This window comes from Protopterus annectens, chromosome 15.part0, assembly GCF_019279795.1.
Source record: "Protopterus annectens isolate FY-2018-M chromosome 15.part0, PAN1.0, whole genome shotgun sequence".
Lineage (NCBI taxonomy): Eukaryota > Metazoa > Chordata > Ceratodontiformes > Protopteridae > Protopterus > Protopterus annectens.
Window position 1 is genome coordinate 8,367,444 of NC_056749.1, and position 21,524 is coordinate 8,388,967.

Sequence of the window (21,524 nt, forward strand, 5' to 3'; positions counted from 1 at the left end):
ATGAGTATAAGCTATAAAAAAAAAGACAGTCACCATTTACAGACACTGAGTAAACTAATGTCACATGCACAAAGCTGCTATTTTACACGTCTTTGTAACTTGAACACTTGTGGTATAACAACTTGTATGACATTCTTTCTGGGCATTATTTCTAAAAGATAGCTCTCATAGCGCCAAAGACATACTATCAAAACTTTCAGGAGACAAGGTACGCAAAAGAGTGATGTTAGTGTGGACATAAACCCAAAGTGTGACTAACAATTCATAGCACACCTGCTGATACCAGCTCCTTAGTCAGCACTGAAAGGTTTGCCACCCCTAAATATTTACTACAGCAATAAGGAACAAAAACAAGAAAGAAGAGCAGAGTGCCACAGTACACCTCAAGTCAAATGCAAGAGAAAGTAAATTTGTGACACAGTCAACCTAATTGACAGCAATGCTTTTTTAAGAACCCTTACCTTTTCCCTTAGGTCTTCCTCTTCCTCCAGAGTTCTCTCCAGTGAGAGCAAGCAGCTCCGCCTCCAAAGCCCCATCATCTTCATCCTCATCACCTATTCCTATCAACCCTCCATCTGGAGAGAAATCCACCAACAGGCCAAGCTGAAATGGAAAAACAAAAGTGATACAAAGCCCACAAGCCAGGGAAAGTTTTACTTTAAACCTAAAAATTAACAACGTTCATTATGACATGGAAAGACATATATATGATAACTTCTTAGAAGCTTTTCATTCTATAAATAAAATTGTAGGTGCTCACCATAATGCTAGACCTGAGAGTACATCTCCTACGGCAGCAAAATTCAGGAATGATGCTAGAGGCAAAAGGACTGCTTTGTACACAAAAAACTTTCTCAGCCTGCCAAATACAACCACAATATTCCAACAGTAAAGGATCTGGTTTGGAACACAGAGAAAACCACAGTAAGATAAAAGTGGAGTAATTCCCAAAACTGGTCCTCCTCCTACATACATATCCAGTAATATGAAGAGTACCAAAACTGTCACAGCTGACTTCAGCCATAGCTCTTTGGAGAAACAGTCAGGATAAAATCCCCAAGTCAATCATTTTACAAAGCTGTACTATGTAAACATACACTTGATAACCAAGACCCAAAATGGAGACGTCTCTGTAAGTCAACAGGCAGCACATCCAGCTTTGGTTCAAAAAGCAGTGGGTTGTACTGTCTCTCTAGGTAGTAGGATTCATTTTCCCGTGCTCCTGAAGTAGCAGAAGATGAAGTGCTGTACTCCTGAGTATGTTGTTCTTTGGATGATGCATTAAACCAAGGCCCCATCTGACTGAGCTGGTAGTAGTTCAGGTGGATATAAAAGACACCATGGCACTTCGCTAAATACACTATCTATAATTATCCACATTATTTACATATTATATACACTATAAATATATTAGTTATAATATCTACATTTACATGTTATTATACACTATAATTATTAAATACATCTAAAATATCTACATTATTTACATATTACATACACTATTTACATTAAGTACATTATCTATAATATCCACATTTACATATTATATACACTATAATTACATACATTAGCTAGAACACCTACATTACCGTATTTAATGTAAATAGTGTATATATGTAATCTATAATATCCATATTATGTACACTATTTACAAGTAAATATATTAGCTATAACATCCACATTATTTATATATTATATACACTATAAATACATCATCTAAAATATCTACATTTACATATATATATATATATATATATATATATACTATTTACATTAAATACATTATCTATAATATCCACATGATTTGCATATTATATATACACCATTCATAAATATATTAGCTATAGCTACATTATTTACATATTATATACACTATAATTATTAAATACATTATCTAAAATATCTATATTTACATATTATATACACTATTTACATTAAATACATTATCTACAATAGCCACATTTACACATTATATACACTATTTACAATTAAATACATTAGCTAGACTATCTACATTATTTACATACACTATTTACATTAAATATGTTATCTATAATACCCACATTTACATATTATATACACTATTTACAATATATTAGCTATATCTACATTATTTACATATATGCACTATAATTATTAAAACCCAGGGAGTGGCGCACTGCAACTGTGGTCCCACTTCACAAAGGCGGTGCCTCCACCGACCCTGGAAATTACCGGCCCATTAGCTTGACAAGCCTTATCTGCAAAGCCATGGAGAGGATCATAATGGACCTCATAAATAAAGACATAGGGAATTTGCAGACTTTGGATCCATCCCAGTTTGGCTTTGTCAAAGGCAGATCATGCCTTTTAAACTTGGTTGACTTTTTCGAAACAGTCACCAAAGCCATTGATGAGGGAAAGGCAGTCCATACAGCCTACCTCGATCTGGCGAAGGCCTTTGATACAATACCCCACTCGGGTATCATTGAAAAACTCATCAGCTTAAATGTTAACCCATACATCACAAGATGGGTTGCAAACTGGCTGAGTGACAGAACCCACAGGGTCAGAGTTGCTGGCGCCATGTCAGACTCAAAGCCTGTCACAAGTGGTGTACCACAGGGCTCAGTCCTGGGCCCACTCTTGTTTGGCATCTACTTTTCCAAGTACAAGCAAACACAGGAGGGTTATGGCTGACAAAGTTTGCAGATGACTGCAAACTGGCGCCATAGTAGAAAACACATCTGACACAGATATCCTTCAGAAGGGTCTCACAGAAACGGATAAATGGTGCCAGAGCCATGGCCTAAAGTTAAATGCCAAAAAATGCATAGTCATACCCTTCGGGAAAAACAAGGTTACCCCTAGCTACCAAATAGGTGGCAATCCACTGAGTACAGAAGAAGTTATCAGGGACCTGGGGACCCAGGTTGATAGTAGTCTGTCATTTGACACCCATGTAGCTAAAGTAGTTAGGAAGACCTTCTACATTGCCCACCTTATCATGAAGGGATTCTCATCTAGATCAAGGGAGGTCATAGTCTCCCTATACTCATCACTCATCAGACCAATGATTGAGTACAATGCCCCATTCGGAATGTATCTGACCCGACACTTGCAGCAGCTGGAGAGGCCACAAAAGTTCCTCACCAAAAGGATAAAGGGTCTCAAACATCTGTCCTATGCTGCCCGACTGAAAGAACTCCAGCTCTATTCAGTCGCTTAGCACTTGCGCAGAGGTGACCTTTGCCTAACATACAAGGCCATGTCAAACCCAGATTTGATGAATATGCTTCACCTCAAAAATCTAGATCTGTCAGAGCCACAAGGCGGAGACTTAAACCTCGACACGGCTATTAATAGGACGTGCTGGAGGGATAGATTCATCACCCAAAGACTCCCTATGCTGTGGAATAAAATCCCGGTATATGTGAGGCAGAGCACCTCGCTGGCCTTGTTCAAGAGAAATCTTGACCAATGGATGGGAGATCGCAGATATACTCCAGGGATTACCTCAGTGTCACTGCTCAACAGAGGCACAGCAAAATAATGGGTATAGTTCCCCATACTAAAGGGGTGGCGTAAGCCACAAAACTATGGGCTAGGCTTGTAAATGCCCTCGGGCAGATAGCCTAGTATGAACCTATGAACCTATGAACCTATAAAATATCTACATTTACATATTATATACACTATTTATATTAACATCAATAATATCCAAACTATTTACATATTACATAAAGAAGTTATATCTTACCATAACGTTCCATCTGTATTGTTGCTCCTCGTTCAGTCATTACGAATGGGTATCGGTTCTGACCTCGGAACCAAGCCGGCCATTTTCCAAGCTCGTGTCAGCTTCAAACTCTCGAGCTAAACTCTTAACCATAATCCCCCTCTCCCTGTTACCTCAGATTGAGTTTGCAAGTCAAAAAAAGGTAGAGGCTACCTCTGGTCAAATAACCTAAGAAAACCAGATGGTGAGATCGGTTTACTATCAAAATTTTGAACCATACTCCGTCGACTGTACTATCGAAAACGGAAGTTTGAAAACAGTAATATCGATGTCAAAAAAACAATCTAGGAACGGGTTTTAACATCGGTCGAGGTAGGTGTTCAGTACTATTCCGAACTACAAACATTTCCCCTACCTCGACCCATGTTAAAACCCATTCCTAGATTGTTTTTTTTTTTACATCGATATTACCGTTTTCGAACTTCCATGTTTGACGATAGTACAGTCGACTGAGTACGGTTCAAAATTTTGATAGTAAACCTAGAGATTCACTAGAAGCCACAGGAGGGGGAAGGAGGGAGGGTCGCAATGACTGAACGAGGATCAACAATACAGATGGAACGTTATGGTAAGACATAACTTCTTTATCTGATATTGTTAATCCTCGTTCATTCCTTACGCATGGGACAGAGCCACCAGCTACCTCTATTCCTGGGAGGCTCTCATGGAAGGACATTCCTGAGCAGCATAGAACCAAAAGATGCTCTTCCTCTGGAGGCCAAATCCAATTTGTAATGAATGATGAAGGTATGAGGTGTAGCCCAAGTTGCAGCTGCACAGATGTCATGTAAAGAAGCTCTAGCATGGAAGGCAGCAGAAGTTGCCACCGACCTTGTTGAATGAGCTTTCATGGTAGTAGGCAACCAGATATTACGTTGTGTATAAATGAAGGTCACACAGTCATTTAACCATCTAGCTAAGAGAACTGCAATGGCTGGAACTTCCCCAGCTACTAACCTGTCACCAATTAGCCATTGCCCTGTTCTCCCACTCCATAGCTAGAACCTGGAATAATCTCCCTCCTGCTCCGATTTCTACACCTACCTCTTCTTACTTTAAAAACTCACTTAGAACACACAAAGAATAAGTGGCTTTGCCCATGTATTACATATATCCTCAAATTATTCCACTTATACACCTCACTTCCTAATATACCTACTGTAATACATATTACAGTCTAGGTCTTCTCCTAATGCTGACTGAATTTGTATACTTATTCTGTGATTAACCATGTGTAACTATTTTTTGCTATATATATAGGTCTTGATGTTCTTCGTGTTTCACTGTTGCAGTCATTACACTTGGGTTATCCTGCTGGCAGGCTACCCTCAGTCGGCCTGAATTTCAAAGTCTAGGTCTGGCATCTGTTGCTGTCGCCTCTTCCCGGACGTCAGTGTGCTAGGGGTATAAAAGATGCAGCCGACACAATTTTCTTCAGTCTTTCTTGCTGCGTGGTGCCCGAAGCATAAGCAGTTCGCAAGAGCCGGTCGGATGACCTCTGAGATTTTCGTGTTCGAATTTCAGATCCGAAGTCTTCATTAAAAGCTAAGTACCTCGTTGGGAAAACTTTTTTCTTGCTCCAGACCGATGTCAGAAAAAGTTAATAATTGTATTTCTTGTGTGAAGCAAATACCTCATAAGGACTTTCATTCTTACTGTATTCCCTGCTTAGGCCCTGACCACGACGTTGCTAGTTGTCGGTTTTGTGCTAGATTTAACCAACGCACTATTAAGCGTTGGTACGATTTTGCATTACACAATTTTGGCAGAAGATTTAGCTATACAATGTCGTCGGATAGCCATCCGACTACTGGAATTCACAAGAAACGCAAAGAAAAAGAAAAGGACAGGCATCCGAGTTCCAAAACAGACAACGAGGCTTCTTCTAAGCCAGTCGTCGGTTCTCAGTTTGGCGCCTTCGCAGCCCCTGATGCCCGCTACTTTAGACCTGCAGGCTGCTACTGACTCCCAAGTGGAGTCGACTAGGCCGCTGGAAGCTCAAGGTATTGGACCTTCGGAGACTATTCCCTCAGATGGGTCCAGAGCCGCTGAGCAGGCATCGGCTTCTGGGGGTGTTTTCAGACCTACTCAATTATACATTAAAATGACTTCAGCTTCACAGGCAAAGACTAAAGCACCTTTAAAGACAAAGGAACAAGTACAACAGCCTAATGGACAGGCCTCCATGCCCAAAAAACAGATGCTCAAAATGGCCAAAGACTTAATTACTTTGATCAGGGGTACCCATCCCCCACTTGATAAAAGGCCTAGGCAAGAGGCAGAATATGAATCTTCAGATCAGGTTTCTATTTAATCGTATTCCTCTTCTGATCAGGAATACTCTCTTCCTCGCTATGAGGATTCTGATGCTGAAGAATCTATCTCTTCAGCCTCTCCTCCTGAGGATTACTCTTTTGGGGAAACCTTGCATACCAAGAGGGAGCATTTCCACTGGGAGAGCCAAGATTTTTCAGAATCTTAGAAAAGGCTCTGAGACTTACTTTTACTACCTCAACACAGGCCCCTAGCTATTCCACCTGTGTTACACATTGTAGATGATGTATTTTCAGAGTCCAGTCTGACCCCCGACTCCTTACCTCCAGCTCCTGTTAAGCCGGACAGGTACTACAGGGTTCCCTGACTCTCATAAATTCCTTTTCAAAAACCCTGCTGCTGACCCAGAAACTATCTCTCAGGGTTACACTTCTGCTACCTTGGCTACAACGGCTTTAAATTGTCAGTTTCATATGATCAAATATCAGCAATATATTATGTCACTGCTTAAACAAAAATGTTGATAAATTCTGAATGTGCAGAAAACAAAGAAATGCAGGATTTATTGCATGCAGCTGAACAAGTTGGAAAGCATACTTTGCAATGTGGGTTTGATTCTTTGGAGGCCTCCTGCAGGGCCGCTGTTACGGGTTCTGTCATCTGGAGGCATGCTTGATTAAAGGAACAAAATCTGCCTGATCATGTCAAAGCAAAATTATTAGATGCTCCATTACAGCATGATACCTTGTCTGGGGTTAAAGCAGAAGAGGTGTTAAAGAAAATGGAGGACAAAGCTAAATCTATGCAAACGGTTAAGGATTTCTTACAGGTACAGCCTCCAAGATTTAGCAGACACTGACCCACAAAGAATTGGTCCTTTCCAGTGTCAGACAGACCACAAAGGGGCAGATACAGACGCCCAAGAGGCAGATCCCAGCCCCAAGGTTCGTACAGGTCTAAACAATAGGGTGCTTCTACCTCCAAAAGTGGAGAAGACAAATCACAGCCATACAGGAAACAGTCCCAACGACTTCCCCCCCTGCCTGCACAAAGCACTTACCTTCTGGCAGCACCTTTAGGGGGAAAACTAGCACTTTTTTCTCAAAATTGGCACATAATAACCCAGGACAAATGGGTCCTCGACATAGTGTCACAAGGCTACAAGTTTCACTTCCATACCCTGCCAAGGGCAAACGGTTGGCCAGACCTGCCAAAACATCAATGGGCAGAGGCACAAAAGCAAGTCTCATCCCTTATGGACATGAAGGCCATTCAACAAGTACCAGAGCAAGAGCAGGGACAAGGATTTTATTCAAGACTGTTCTTGGTACCAAGAAAGGACAAGACCTGGAGACCAATACTGGACCTATCTATTCAAAACACATATCTGGATATACCAAAATTCAAAATGTTGACTCTACAGTAACTTTTGCCCATGCTGGGCAAGAAGGCTTGGCTTGTGACTTTAGACCTAAAAGAGGCATACCTGCATGTCCCAATCAGACAAACATGCAGAAGATACCTCAGATTCAAAGCTGGCTCAATGCGCTACCAATTCTCTGCACTGCCCTTTGGCTTATCTACTGCGCCCAGGGTCTTCACAAAGTGCCTGGCACCAGTAATTGCATTCTGCAGACAAAGAGAAATACAAATATATCCTTACCTGGACGACTGCCTCATTCAAGCAGAGAGCAAGGACATTCTATTACAGCATCTGGCATTTGTAAAGAGATTTATAGCAGGCCTTGGGTACACAGTCAACGAAAAGAAATCAAAACTAGTACCCTCTCAAGAGATAATATTCCTGAGTGCAAGCTTAAACACAACTGCCCAGATGGCTTATCTCACGCCAGACAAACAAAGGCAACAGACTACCTATTTCAACCTGTTGGCAACAAAGGCCCAGTTATCTGCAAGAAAAATTCTGCAGGCTTTGGGCTTCATTGCATCCTGCATTCTACTAATTCCATAAGCGAAACTGCATATGAGGAAACTTCAATGGTACCTAAAAAGTGTTTGGACTCAACATTGCCACAGCCTGGAAACAATAATTACCCCCATTCCCTGCCTGTAACAGGAGTTTCGATGGTGGGCGAAGGCTTGTCACCAGAACAAGGGACAGCCATTCACTTTACCCCCATCCAGGCAGACATTAACAACGGATGCATCAGATTATGCCTGGGGGGCCCACATGGCAGGAAGATGTATTCAAGGCACATGGTCCGCAAACCAAATGCATCTACATAACAATCAAAAAGAGATGGTAGCTGTTCAGAATCTCCTGACAGCCTTCAAGGACTTACTTCATCTGGGACAACTACTGATAAAGACAGACACCACCACGGTCATGTGGTACATAAACAAGCAGGGAGGCACTCATTCTTACCCCCTTTTCAGACTAGCCATAACTTTGTGGGACACAGCATTGACTTACCAAGTACATCTGCAGGCACAATTCCTACCAGGAAAGATAAATACTCTGGCAGACGAATTAAGCAGAAATCTCATGGATCCCCACGAGTGGAAATTGGATCTACAAGTCTTCAGCATGAGAACAAGGAAATGGGGATGCCCGCATATAGATCTATTTGCCTCCCCTCACAACTACCAAATAAAAAGATTCTGCACAAGGACTTATCACAGACAAGCATGAAAAGTGAATGCCCTATCTTTCAGCTGGAAAAGCTTAGCAGTATATGCCGTTCCTCCACTGCCTCTCCTCCCCAAGGTACTCCTAAAGGTCAGGCAAGAGAAGCCAAAGATGATACTGATTGCCCCAGACTGGCCCCACCAGTACTGGTATCCAATCCTAAGGAACTTGTCTCAATGCCCGGCTTGGACCTTGCCTCAAACACCTCATCTACTATCCCAACAAAACAATCAGATCCTGCACAGCCAACTAAAGACCTTAAATCTGGCAGCATGGCGGATAATGTAGTCATACAAAACGCGCCTCTCACTAAAGCTGTGATGGATGCCATTTTGAAGGCCAGAAGGCCTAGTACCAGAAAATCTTACGCTGAAAAATGGGTGAGATTCTGTGCTTGGAACCAGGCACAAGGAATTGACACAGCTGTACCAAATATTCCTCAGATTTTGCAATACTTTGAGATGCTGGACAAAGGCCTATCCTTTTCATCAATTAAAGTTCATGCCTCTGCCATTTCAGCTCATTACAATACAGAGCCACCAATCTTTTCTCATCCATTGTTAAGGCAGTACCTTAGAGGAGCCAAAAACTTAAGGCCTCCAAAGAGATCACCAATACCTGCATGGGACCTCAACTATGTCTTGGAAAAACTCACCCTGCCTCCTTCTGAACCAGCCGCTACAGCTGATATAAAGTTTTTATTTTGGAAAACAGCTCTGCTCCTAGCAATAACCTCAGCAAGACGAGTCTCAGAGCTACAGGCACTCATGGCTGTGGAACCTTTTATCATTTTTTATCCAGACAGGGTTTCTCTGAGGACAAACCTGACATTTATGCCTAAGGTATTGTCCAGTGTGGCCCTTAACCAAACTATTCATCTGCCTACTTTTTATCCAAACCCACAGAATAAGGGGGAGAAAATTCTGCATTCTTTGGACATACACAGACAGCTACACTTCTACTTGAACAGAACCAAAGCTTTCAGAAAGACAGAGCAATTACTAGTGGCATATGCTGCAGGATCACAAGGAAAGGCCATCTCAAAGCAGACTATTTCAAAGTGGATAGGCCACTGCATTCATTTCTGCTATTCACAACATGGCAAGCCAGTGCCTAAGGGCATTAGGCCGCATTCAACCAGAGCAGCAGCCACTTCAGCAGCCTTCCTCAGGGGAGTACCAACTGCAGTTCTGCAGGGCCTCATAGCTGCTCCTAATGCTATTTAGCTCCAGCCTCCCAACCATAGCTTTGGGATTCAACCCAAGTGTAATGACTGCAACAGTGAAACACGAAGAACATAGTACAGTTGTGTACACTTACCATAAATGTAGATGTTCGAGTGTATTCACTGTTGCAGTCCAGGTTACCCACCCACCATCCCCCATTTCTTTGCTGGAACTTATATGCACTTCTCTAATCTATACAACCTATGTGGTGTAGTTGCTTGTAGATGAAGGTATTATATATTTTGTTGCATGCATGTTTTACTGGCATATTTTCAGCCTATCCTTTTGGGGACACCTGACATCTGGGGCAAGAAAAACTGAAGAAAATGGCGTCAGCTGCATCTTTTATACCCCTGGTGCACTGACGTCAGGGAAGAGGCGACACCAACAGACGCCGGACCTAGACTTTGGAATTCAGGCCAACTGAGGGTAGCCTGCCAGCAGGATAAACCAAGTGTAATGACTGCAACAGTGAATACACTCGAACATCTACATTTATGGTAAGTGTACACAACTGTACTTTATGTCTTCTGCTGTATACTGTATTTTAACATATTGTTTGAAAATTCTCTGTATACTGTATTTTAACATATTGTGTAAAACTTTACTTACTGTGGAGCTTTTCTCCCCGGGCCGCCGCTGAAAATGGACCTGTGTCCAGTTGGACCATCCTGGTTAACAAATGTACAATAAAATAAATAAATAATGCCCCATTTGGTATGTACCTGCCCAAACGGATTTGTATCAATTCACTGAAAGACCATTTCACAGACACCAAATCCCCTAAAATTCATTTCACTGTCAAGTAGTACTCTATGGCAAGTCAAAGGTATATGTCCTTTTCCTCACTGTAGTGCGATCCTGGTGTTGGCATATATAGTTGGGAGGGTGGGGGGCACCCCCCCCCACCTAGTTTGGTTTTACCAAATAATGTAAAACAAAACCAGACAACAGAAAAACAAATTAACTGGGGGGGCTATGCCCCCACAGCCCCCTAACTATATATACTAACACCAGGATTGCACTACAGTGGGGAAAAGGACATATACCTCTGACTTGCCTTTTCAGTCAAATGAACTTTAGGTGATTTGGTCTTTCAGTGAAATGATACGAATCTGCCCAAACATGTCTCAGAACTAGTGCAACCATAATACTCCCTCTTTAAAAAAAATCAAGGGCCTAAATCACAAAAACTAAGCAGACTATCCAAGGTGTTGTCCCTCTTATTGGCATCATACAGGCTGCCAACAGACAATGTCTGCCTTGTATGCAGAGGTTCACCAGACTCTATTCTGTCAGACCTACTTCACATTCGCAAGTCCAGCAGCACCATAAATAGCTGGGCAAGGGATGTCAATCTCTTCTGCAAAATAAGTATAAAACTTGGAGGGATAGAAATTATTTTCTGATACAAACCTATGGGGTCATTTTCCAATCCACATAAAGCAAACTACTACTCTCTCTCTAATCAAATGTAATTTAGACAAATAGACGGTGAATCAAATTGACCCCCAGTTTAACACCTATGCCCCTCACAGATGTGTCCCATAATATTCGTTTTCTGCTCGTCTCTGGGTTATGCACAATCAACATGTAATGGCTAAAACGTACCATGGAAATATAGGGCTTGGCTTGTTAAGATCCTCACAGATTAAAAGCCTAAATCTATAACAGATCATGGAGAAGTCAGCTGTGAAGTGACAAAGTTTAAGCACAACATTAAAGGGTTACACTAGACACAAATCAGTCAACACTGTTTATTACATGAGCAGTATGGTTATAAAATGTACTTTGCTTATTACAGCAGACAGTATTTATTACCATTAAATAGAAACTGTGCACACATGTTGGGAGGAGACAGGGTATAGCAAGTGTGTGTGCATTTTACATGGGGGTGGTGGTAATGGTGGACGGCTGCTAGAAACATGTGCACGCGTTAGATGGAGACTGGTGGAGTGAGTGCTACCAAATCTAGACACAGAAGGCCAGTGAATAATTCACCTCTGCAACCTCTGTGATAATTCTCAATGTATACAAATTATGCACAAGCCTAATTTCTGAGGTCATGAAACTGTTGAAAAAATAAGTCATGTTCTTACCATAACGTTCCATCTGTGCTGTCCATCTTCATTTCCATCAACCTGTGGGTTATGGTTCCAATACTCGGAACTGACCATCCACCTTCTTCCAGCTAAAGACTCCTGACTTCAGGTCTTCCTCTCTACCCATAATGCCCCGCTACCACAAAATACCTCAGATCGACTTTTTCAAAAAAGGCATAGCAGCTAAACATTAGCCTATCCTAAAAAAAACATATCAAATATTATAATATATACTCTTATTATACAAATATATTATATATATATATATATATATATATATATATATATATACACACACACACACATTTTATACATACATATATATATATATATATATATATATATATATATATATATATATATAAATACATAATTAGATTATATATTATGCATTTTTATATATATATATATATATATATATATATATATATATATATTTATTATTATATAAAATATATATATTCTATCACACTTCTCGAAGACTTGGGTGGGGGGAAGGGGGCAGGAAGGTTAATGGAAATGAAGACAGACAACACACATGGAACGTTATGGTAAGAAAATAAGCTCTTTATCGGATGCTGTTCATTTCATTTCATTTCATTAACCTGTGGGACAGAGTCCCCAGCTACAATAATCTACGGTGGCCAATTTTGGAAGGATATTCCCGAGTACAGCAGAACCATAGGCACTTTTACTCCTGGATACGATGTCCAATTTGTAATGCAGAATGAAAATATAGTAGTTTGACCACACACAGCAGTAGAAATGTCTTCAACTGAAACTCTAGACCAAAATGCCCGAGACGTAGCCACAGACCTTGCCGAATGGGCCTTTACTGGTCCTGGTAAAGGAATACCTTTGAAAGCGTAAATGAAGGTAATACCGTCTTTCAGCCATCTCATTAGCATAACTTTGGTAACCACTCTACCTCTCTTTGCGTTTGAAAAGAAGACAACTGATCAGAGTTCCAGAAGGGCTTGTTTTCTACGTATATAAAAATGAAGCTATCTATGTACATCAAGCAAATGCAAAGTGTATTACCCTTTATTTTGATAATCAGGAAAAAAGACCGGAAAGATTGATGGACTGATTAATGTTACTCTCCTTAGCCATCTTGGATAAAAAAGATTAGTACGCAGGATCACTTTGTCCTCATGGAAAATCAAATATGGAAATTTTACTGAAACAGCTTGCAGATCAGACACTCTTTTGGCAGAAGTAATAGCTACTAAAACAATGTCTTCCAGGAAAGAAATTTCAAATCCACTGTAGCTGAGGGTTCAAAAGCTTGCAGAATCATAGTTTAATCCTAAGGAAGAGTAGGATTTTTCACTGGTGGTCGGAGCAGGAAGATGCCCTTGAGAAAAGCTTTATACAGTTTAGAAGAAGCAAGAGATAAGGAATCAAACCTCACGTGAAAACTGGATATAGCAGCCAGCTGAACTTTGACAGCAGAACAACTAGCTCCATCCTTGAAAGGGAAGCCAAAAAGTCTAGCCCAACTGCTGTCAAGGGGTCTGTTTTTGTTCATAGGTTCATACTAGGCTATCTGCCCTAGGGCATTTATAAGCCTAGCCAGAATGTGTTTGGCTTTCGCCAACCATTTTAAATGAATTTTGCTATGCCCTTTTTCGAGGTTAGTATACTCTGCCTCTGTCTACCAGTGACACAGAAGTGATACCCGGGGTAAACCTACAATCTCCCATCCATTCATCAAGATTCCTCCTGAAGAGAGTCAATGAGGAACTCTGCCTAACCTGGACTGGGATTTTATTCCAGAGTGAAGGGAGCCTCTGGGTTATGAATCTGTCCCTCCAGCATGTCCTATTTATTTTAGTGCTGAGGTTCAAGTCTCTCGAGCGCGTAACTCAATGGGATTTGGATTTTCTGAGGTGCAGCATGTCCATTAATTCCGGGTTGGACATGGCTTTATACGTCAGGCACAGATTGCCTCTGAGCAGGCGGTATGCCACTGAGTAGAGCTGGAGTTTCTTTAACCGGGCAGCATATGGCATCTGTTTGAGCCCTTTGTTCAGCCCAAAAAAAAGACCTCTTCCATTTGCCCATTTGTTAGGTGGTGTTCTAAGTGGAGGGGATCTTATTTACTTGTGCAGTGTAGTTTTCAGTGTTATGAAGCACACTTTCAACATTCTGAGTTTTCAATGTTTTGGGTTTAAAGTTTTTTGAACTTTCGATGTTATGGTCTCAATGTTATGAAATGTCAATGTTATGAAGTTGACCTATTGATAGTTATCCCCAGGGTTGGGGCCAACTTGAGAAAGTAATCCCTGGCCTGAAGGAGTAGATGCCTCGTTGGAGCAGTCAGGACCAGTCATCCAGGTATGGAATTATCCGATAACCTTGCAGTCGGAGTGGAGCTGAAACTACTACTAGACATTTGGTGAACACCCTGGGGGCTGTGATGAGACCAAATGGAAGCACCCTGAACTAGTAGTGACTGGCTCCCCAGCCTGAAACACAGAAAACGCCAAGTGCGCCTGTCCATTTTGATATGGTAGTACACTGAGGTCTACAGAGCACATCCAATCGCCCAACTTCAGGACAGGTAATATATATTGAATCATGACCATTCTGAACTTCGCGTGTTTCATCGACTTCTTCAGAAAGGTCAGACCCAAGACAGATCACAAGTCCCCTGTTTTCATGGGTACTAAAAAGAATCTGGAGTAAATGGCTGATCCAATTTGATCAGGGGGGACCTCTTGAATGACACTTTCTTCAAGTAACTTTTTTATTTACTGGGCTGCATCCTCCCTCTGACTGGGTGAAACAGCAGGGAGGCGAAGTTCTCATTTGGGAGTTTCGGAAAAGGGAATGAAGTATCCTGTGGATATGATCCTTAGCAGCCATATAATTTGTAATGGCCTCCCAGGCTTCTGGGTGCAAGGAGAAATGTTCCCCAACTGCTTCCAGAGGAGAGCAGTCGGGCAGCAGTTCAGGACTGCTGGAAAGGCTTGTCCTGGGAGGTTTCCCATGACCCTTGATTTTGCAGACCCCCTCTGCCGTGTGAGTTGTGCCTCCCATTCTGACGATAACCCCATCTACCTTGGACGGAAGTCTTCTCGAGTGTCCTGGAAAGGACCCTGTGACTTCCAAAACCATGTCTTATATTCATGCTGGTTCTTGGAGAAAGTCCACTGTGGAGTAGAGAAAGGATTTTGACAGCAGGCAAGGTCTTGCTGTCCTCCTCACTCAGAGATGTGTCACGTACTATGGGCCCAAACAAGGTGGAACCATCAAAGGGAACATTAATTAAGGACGGTTTGAAAGGCTCCACAAAATTGCACAGCCTCATCCAGGCATGGCATTGTATGGCAATGCCAGAACCGGCTGCCCTTGAGGTACCTTCCGCTGCAGGAGAGATTTGCCTCATGGATGGACTGGCTAAGAAGTGTAGGGTGGCCAGCCTGGAGGAAAAGGACTCCAATTTCTTGGTCAGAGCTAGAAATTTCCTTGACTAAATCCCCCTGTAGCCAGGGAAAATGCAATAAATAGTTCAACGCCCTAAGCGTAAAGGTAGATGAGGAGTAGACTTTTGTCAAATCTGTCCAAGACCCGGGATTTTCTATTTGGGGGTGGACAGAGGAGCTTTCCTGAGCCGCTTTCCTGAGCCAGCTCCTTCTTGGTGGCTGCCGCCACAACCAAGGCATCTATGAGGATTCCCTTGGTCCAGAAAGATTTATCAACTGGGGCACTCAAAATCTTGCTCGTGTGTTTGGGGATAGGCTCCAATGCATCTAGTTCCTTACAAGCCCTCAATAACACCAGCTGGATGAGCAAGTCAGGCGGAGATGGGGGAACACATGCAGATAGTAATTGGGCCGAACCCAAAAGCCTCCCACAGTACTGATACCTCCAGACAAGGGTTTTGGGCAGACTAACCACTCCTTTGGTGAAGAATTTCACGAATGTCTCTGAAGGAGACCTCCTCGGGTGGTGATTTCGGAGACCCTTCACCTTCCTCAAAATCAGTATCCATAGTGACAGATTCCATAGGGGAATCCACATGCCTCCTTTTACACAATCCCTTCCAAGGGATATCCTCAGGGAATGCTCCAGGGAGGTGTCGGATGAAGCTTGAGGATCCACTGAGGGAAGGGTGTGGAGGCTTTCTAGGACAGTCTGTCCATACTACAGCTCAGAGACCTCAGACACAATTCCAGTATGAGGAGGGGGAGGTTTCATAGAAATAAGTACCTAGGATCTCCTAGGAAATGACAGAACCCTCTCAACAACCTCAAACATGGAAAGGCTCTGAGCCAGCTGTTCTACCGGGAACAAGACCATCACAGCAGACACCTCCCAGAGAGTACGTGCCTCCCGCTCCAAGACGGGAGGCAGAGACTAGCTGTTGAAGGCTGTGGCACTGAGGAGAAGAGACAGCTCAGAAAACTGAGGAGTCGAGGGCAACTCCCCGGAACTGACCTCGATGCTACAGCTCCGAGACATGCTCAGAACTAAAGTGGCTGGAGTCAAGCAGGTTGGGGAGAAAGTCAGAGGCGAGGAGGAGAGCTCTATTGGCTCCAACACCCTGGCACAGAGACCCAATCAAACAGACAACTCTGAAACCAAGGGTTGAATCGGAGAAGGGGTTACTGGTTGGAATGTGGAAATCCTCATGGAACCAGATGCGGACGGAGAGGACACAAACTCCATCTGGATTTGTGTCTCAAGAAATTGCCTCATAAGCTTACAGACATCCTTGGAGGTCAGACTTTGGGAAGACCCAGAAGTAGTGGTGGATGAGGGTCTGGAAGATCTCAAAAGGGAATGAGATGAGACCTCCTTACATATGAAGACAGAGTTGACCCTGGAGCTGACGCTGTGGAAGCAACATTCAGCCCAGGAGCAGCACAGGATGACCAGGAAGGAGGAGAGGCAGTGGCAACCGAACTCTGAGCCGAGGTTCTGAAGATTTCACCTTTTTTCCTAGGTGGTTCAGAGGAAGATCGTGCGGGAGGTGGTCTCTCCTGGACTCTCAGGAATCTCCGGGCTTTTTAGGTGGGATTTGAGCCCCTGATGTAGAATGCATCTCTGAGGTGGAAGAAGCAAACCTTTTAAAATCAGTTTGCTCCTCCTATCCGCCAGAGCTCTAGGATGAAAAGCCCTACAAATATTGCATGGGGCTTCCAAATATTTAGGCCCACAGCAGTACATGCACTTCCCTTGGGCGTTGGATAGAGGAATCTTCCGCCCACAGGAAATGCACTTTTTAAAACCTAAAGGTTTTTGATCAGCCATATCAGCCATAAGGGCAAAGAAAGGGAGAGAAAATAAAAAAGTTGAGAAGAGAGAGAAAACTTTTTTTTTTTAAAGAAAAAGACCTGATAGATAGGAACTCAAAGGCTAGATAGAGAAAACCAGAGGAAGTTAGATAAAAAAGCCAAAGGGTAGGGGGAAAAAAAACTTACAATTCACTAGGAGAAACTCAAGAGCAAGGAACTCTATGTGAACTTGAAGTGCAGCAAACAAGATGTGAGGTATTTTGGGAGAGCTGAAAGAAGGCAGCCGGTCGGTTCTGAGCATTAAAACCGTAATCCACATGTTAATGAAATGAAGTTGACAACATCAGATCAACCATTATTACAGAATGGAGTTTAAGCAAATCCAAACTGGAATAATTTGCTTGAGAGCATGATGTGTTTAATGTGTGAACAACACATTCATCTACCTGTCAACCCAAATGCTGCATAAAAATCATGCAGGAGGAAGTCATATCTTCTGGCCATCAAACTTTCTGCAAAATGTATTTTCTAAATCTGTAATATTTCAACAGAACTATACATTTATACAAAATATAAGCTTCAAGCCAAGGGTAGACACCAGAAAAATTTACCACCATACCAACCCTTCCAGAGCCGTTATTTTGTTTAAACTTGCTGAACTGAAAATGGACACAGAATAAATACTAGGAAACCTGGCTTACTACTAATGCCAAAACTACATGCAACTGACTGCATGGCTGTGACTAAGGAGTGGGAAGTATGACAGCATGTGACAGTACATGGTAGCTATTTCATAATATCTGGACAGGTAGTCTAGGACTGCTTTTGTCCAAAAAGTAGGCATCATGTGCCTTGGCAAAGAGTACAGGCTACAAACTAAAAATTACCATATCCAAAAACTGGAAAGTATACAATGACGTACTGAACCGGACAACTTTCTTTGCTAGCAATCTGGCCTTTGTAGCTGCAAAAGAAGCCTGCTTACCACAAAACAGTTAGTATGGCTTACGTATGTACCAAGGCTGCCTCATGCTTAACAAAAACTTCTGATTAATGACTGCTAAGAAGGAACTGCAAAGAATGAACTGAAAAGTTATATCTAACTCATCAGTATGTCACAGCCAAAGGAAGATTAAAACCCCTGCTTCCCAGTAGCTATACAAGACATCAGGCAGCATAGCAACGTATGCCAGATAGCTTTAACAACTGTCATGTTCCTTTAGTACACATTGAAATGGCATAGAAATCTGTAACCCTCATGTCTTGCCTATTATAATTTGAACACTACACTTCAAGTTCTGTCCTCAAATTTAGTTGTAGTTATAGAATTACTGACTTTTTTTATCACAGTCAGACCTGTTTGTCATTAAATTGTTTAACAAAGCCTATACAAATATTCATTACTGCTAACTATATGGTATCCAGTACGTGAAAAGCTTCTACTCTGAAATACAAGACAGTACTCTTTGAAACCCAGCACTATGATATTTTTATTTTTTACTTGTTGAGAGGTATGTTCTCATGGCCATTTATTTATTGTATTTGTTTACCGGGAATGTCCACTGGGCTAGAAGAGCCCATTTTCAGTGGAGGCCCGGGAAGAAAAGCTCCGACAAGAACATAGATACAGAAAATATTAAACATTAAATGGTACAAAAGTAGATACAGTGTTACAGATAGTGATTACATTAATATACACAGAATATATACATAAAAGAAGGAATTTTGTTGGTTGCCACATTAATTCAATCAGAGAGGTATAAACAGATATATATTAATCAGCATTATTGTACCAGTATCAACAAGTGATAAAAATAATAATTATGGAGAAAATATCAGTCAGCAGAAGCAAAAAGCACAGGAGTTTAGTTATAATATAAGGAGAAGGAAGAGGTTAGGTTATAGAGCAGGTACAGAGCCAGGAAGGGTTGTTATAGAGCAGGTACAGAGCCAGGAAGGGTTGTTATAGAGCAGGTACAGAGCCAGGAAGGGTTGTTATAGAGCAGGTACAGAGCCAGGAAGGGTTGTTATAGAGCAGGTACAGAGCCAGGAAGGGTTGTTATAGAGCAGGTACAGAGCCAGGAAGGGTTGTTATAGAGCAGGTACAGAGCCAGGAAGGGTTGTTATAGAGCAGGTACAGAGCCAGGAAGAGTTGAGATGATTTTTCAGTATTTGTTTGAAGGTGGTGCTGCTATCTGTGTTTCTTACAGAAGGTGGAAGTCAGTTCCATAGTTTGATTATGGTGAAGGAATACAGGAGTTAACCAGCAGATAAGGTGGGATTTTCTACTTTTAGCAGTGATGATTTTCAGATCTTACACTATTAGCATCCACAGGTCTAACACGGCAGTTCTATGTGTCCTCAAAAAATTCTGTATAACAGTCCCAAAATGTTCAAAAAGCAAAGGCAGATACAAAAATCCGTAGTATAAAAACACTTTTAATATCGAAAACAGTAAGCACTTTCACCATATAGGCTTCATCAGACCTTGAAAAGTCATACAGATAAAATTGGTTTAAATAGTATTCATTACCCAAACTAAAATGATGACATTTCCTGTTAAACAAGTAATTACCAAACTGCAACATAAAATGCATAAAAAATATATACAATTCAAATGTGACTTACTAAAAAACAATTGAACTATATGCTCAATATAATAATGAACCTAGCCACACTTACAATATACAACTAACATTCTCCACAGTGCATTAAAATAATTACATACCCTGAGAGGATGTTAGTAAAACAGTGTTAAAATATGTTGTAATATTACTCCCTATAGCTTTATTCTTATGTTATGTAAGACAGGCTAAAACATACGTCTCAAATCTTCTAATAACCCTATAACTAACTATCTAATTTATCACGTTTGAAGTGAGTACCCAAAATGCCACGTCGAACATTAGAAGCTATAATATATAAAACTAAATGAATAAATAAGTAACTAAATACTCATAACTAAAATTATGTTCACTGTGACTCTTTAAACACTTTTATTCTCCTGTTGTATAAAATGGGCTTCAAAGGTACTTTATCATTAAGCCCGGGAAATCTATCAGCTCTATATCTGATTATCCATTTTGTTTCAGTAATTATACCGAACGCTGTGAAAGCGCTTACCGTTTTCGATATTAAAGGTGTTTTTATATTACGGATTTTTGTCTCTGCCTTTACTTTTTGAACATTTTGGGACTGTTATACAGAATTTTTAGAGGACACATAGAACTGCCGTGTTAGACCTGTGGATGCTAATAGTATCCGTTTTTCTTATATCAATTTGCTTCTACACGGGACTTTTGTTCCTGAGGTGGTGCTACGTTTTATTTTTTACTTTCAGATCTTAGTCGCCTCCTGGCTTGGTATTGGCTGAGTAGCGTTGAGAGAGCAGGACAGTCTGTGAGTCTGTAGATTACTTTGTGCTCTGTAGTTAGTTGGGTGAATGAGAGCTGGTGGGGGAGTTCCAGCCAGCCTAATTGTTTCAATGAGTTACAGTGGTGGGATGAGAATTTGGCCTTGGTGGCAAATTTGGCTATTCTTTTGTAACAAATTTCAAGTTTGGATTTTGCAGAATTTTGAATATTAGTGAGGTGAGGGGCGCCAAAAGGACAGTATCAATAAAAAGGTGGTTGCAAGGGTTTGGTTTGTCTACTAGAGAGGCTAAGAAAGTGTTGGTGCCTATAGAGCATACCAAGCTTTTGGTGTGTTTTTATGATGTTACTGTTTACGTGTAGGTCAACGTTATGGTTTTCATCTATAACGATGCCTAGTAGTTTAGTGTGTGGGACAACTTCCATAGTGGTACTGTCTTGGGATTGTACAGTGAAGAGTTTTTTTTTTTTACTTAGGGGAGTGGTTTTCTTAGGGGTAAAAGTACTAGTTTAGTTTTTTTTTTTGGCTTTAGGGCAAAATGATCGTTAAGCATCCAAGATTCACTACAGGTGAGGGTGATTTGTTGGAGTTCAGAGCTGGAATTTGCAGTGCATATTACTATAGAGTTGTCAGCATACTGGAATACTGAGCATTGTCAGAATGGAGTGAAAGTTGTTAATAAAAATGCTAAATAAGAGAGGACCAAGAATGGAGCCTTGGGATACACCTGTGGAAGTACTGAGGAAGGGAGAATAAGACTGTTGCCATTTGGTGGACTGCTGCCTATTGGAGAGATAGCTACTGAACCACCAGAGGGTAGGTGGAGAAATGTGGAGGGTGGGTAGTTTACATAGGAGGATGGTGTGGGAAATGGTA

The 21,524-nt window shown here is 41.5% G+C and overlaps 1 protein-coding gene across 1 annotated transcript in view; it reads right to left on the reverse strand.

Moving 5' to 3' along the window:
- The window catches only part of CC2D1A (coiled-coil and C2 domain containing 1A), a 3,016,164-nt gene that overhangs the window by 2,922,327 nt on the left and 72,313 nt on the right, over positions 1-21,524 (reverse strand). Inside the window, exon 3 of the mRNA XM_044057686.1 lies at positions 462-603. Coding sequence (XP_043913621.1) covers positions 462-603 — 142 coding nt within the window. The remainder of the gene's footprint in view (positions 1-461; positions 604-21,524) is intronic.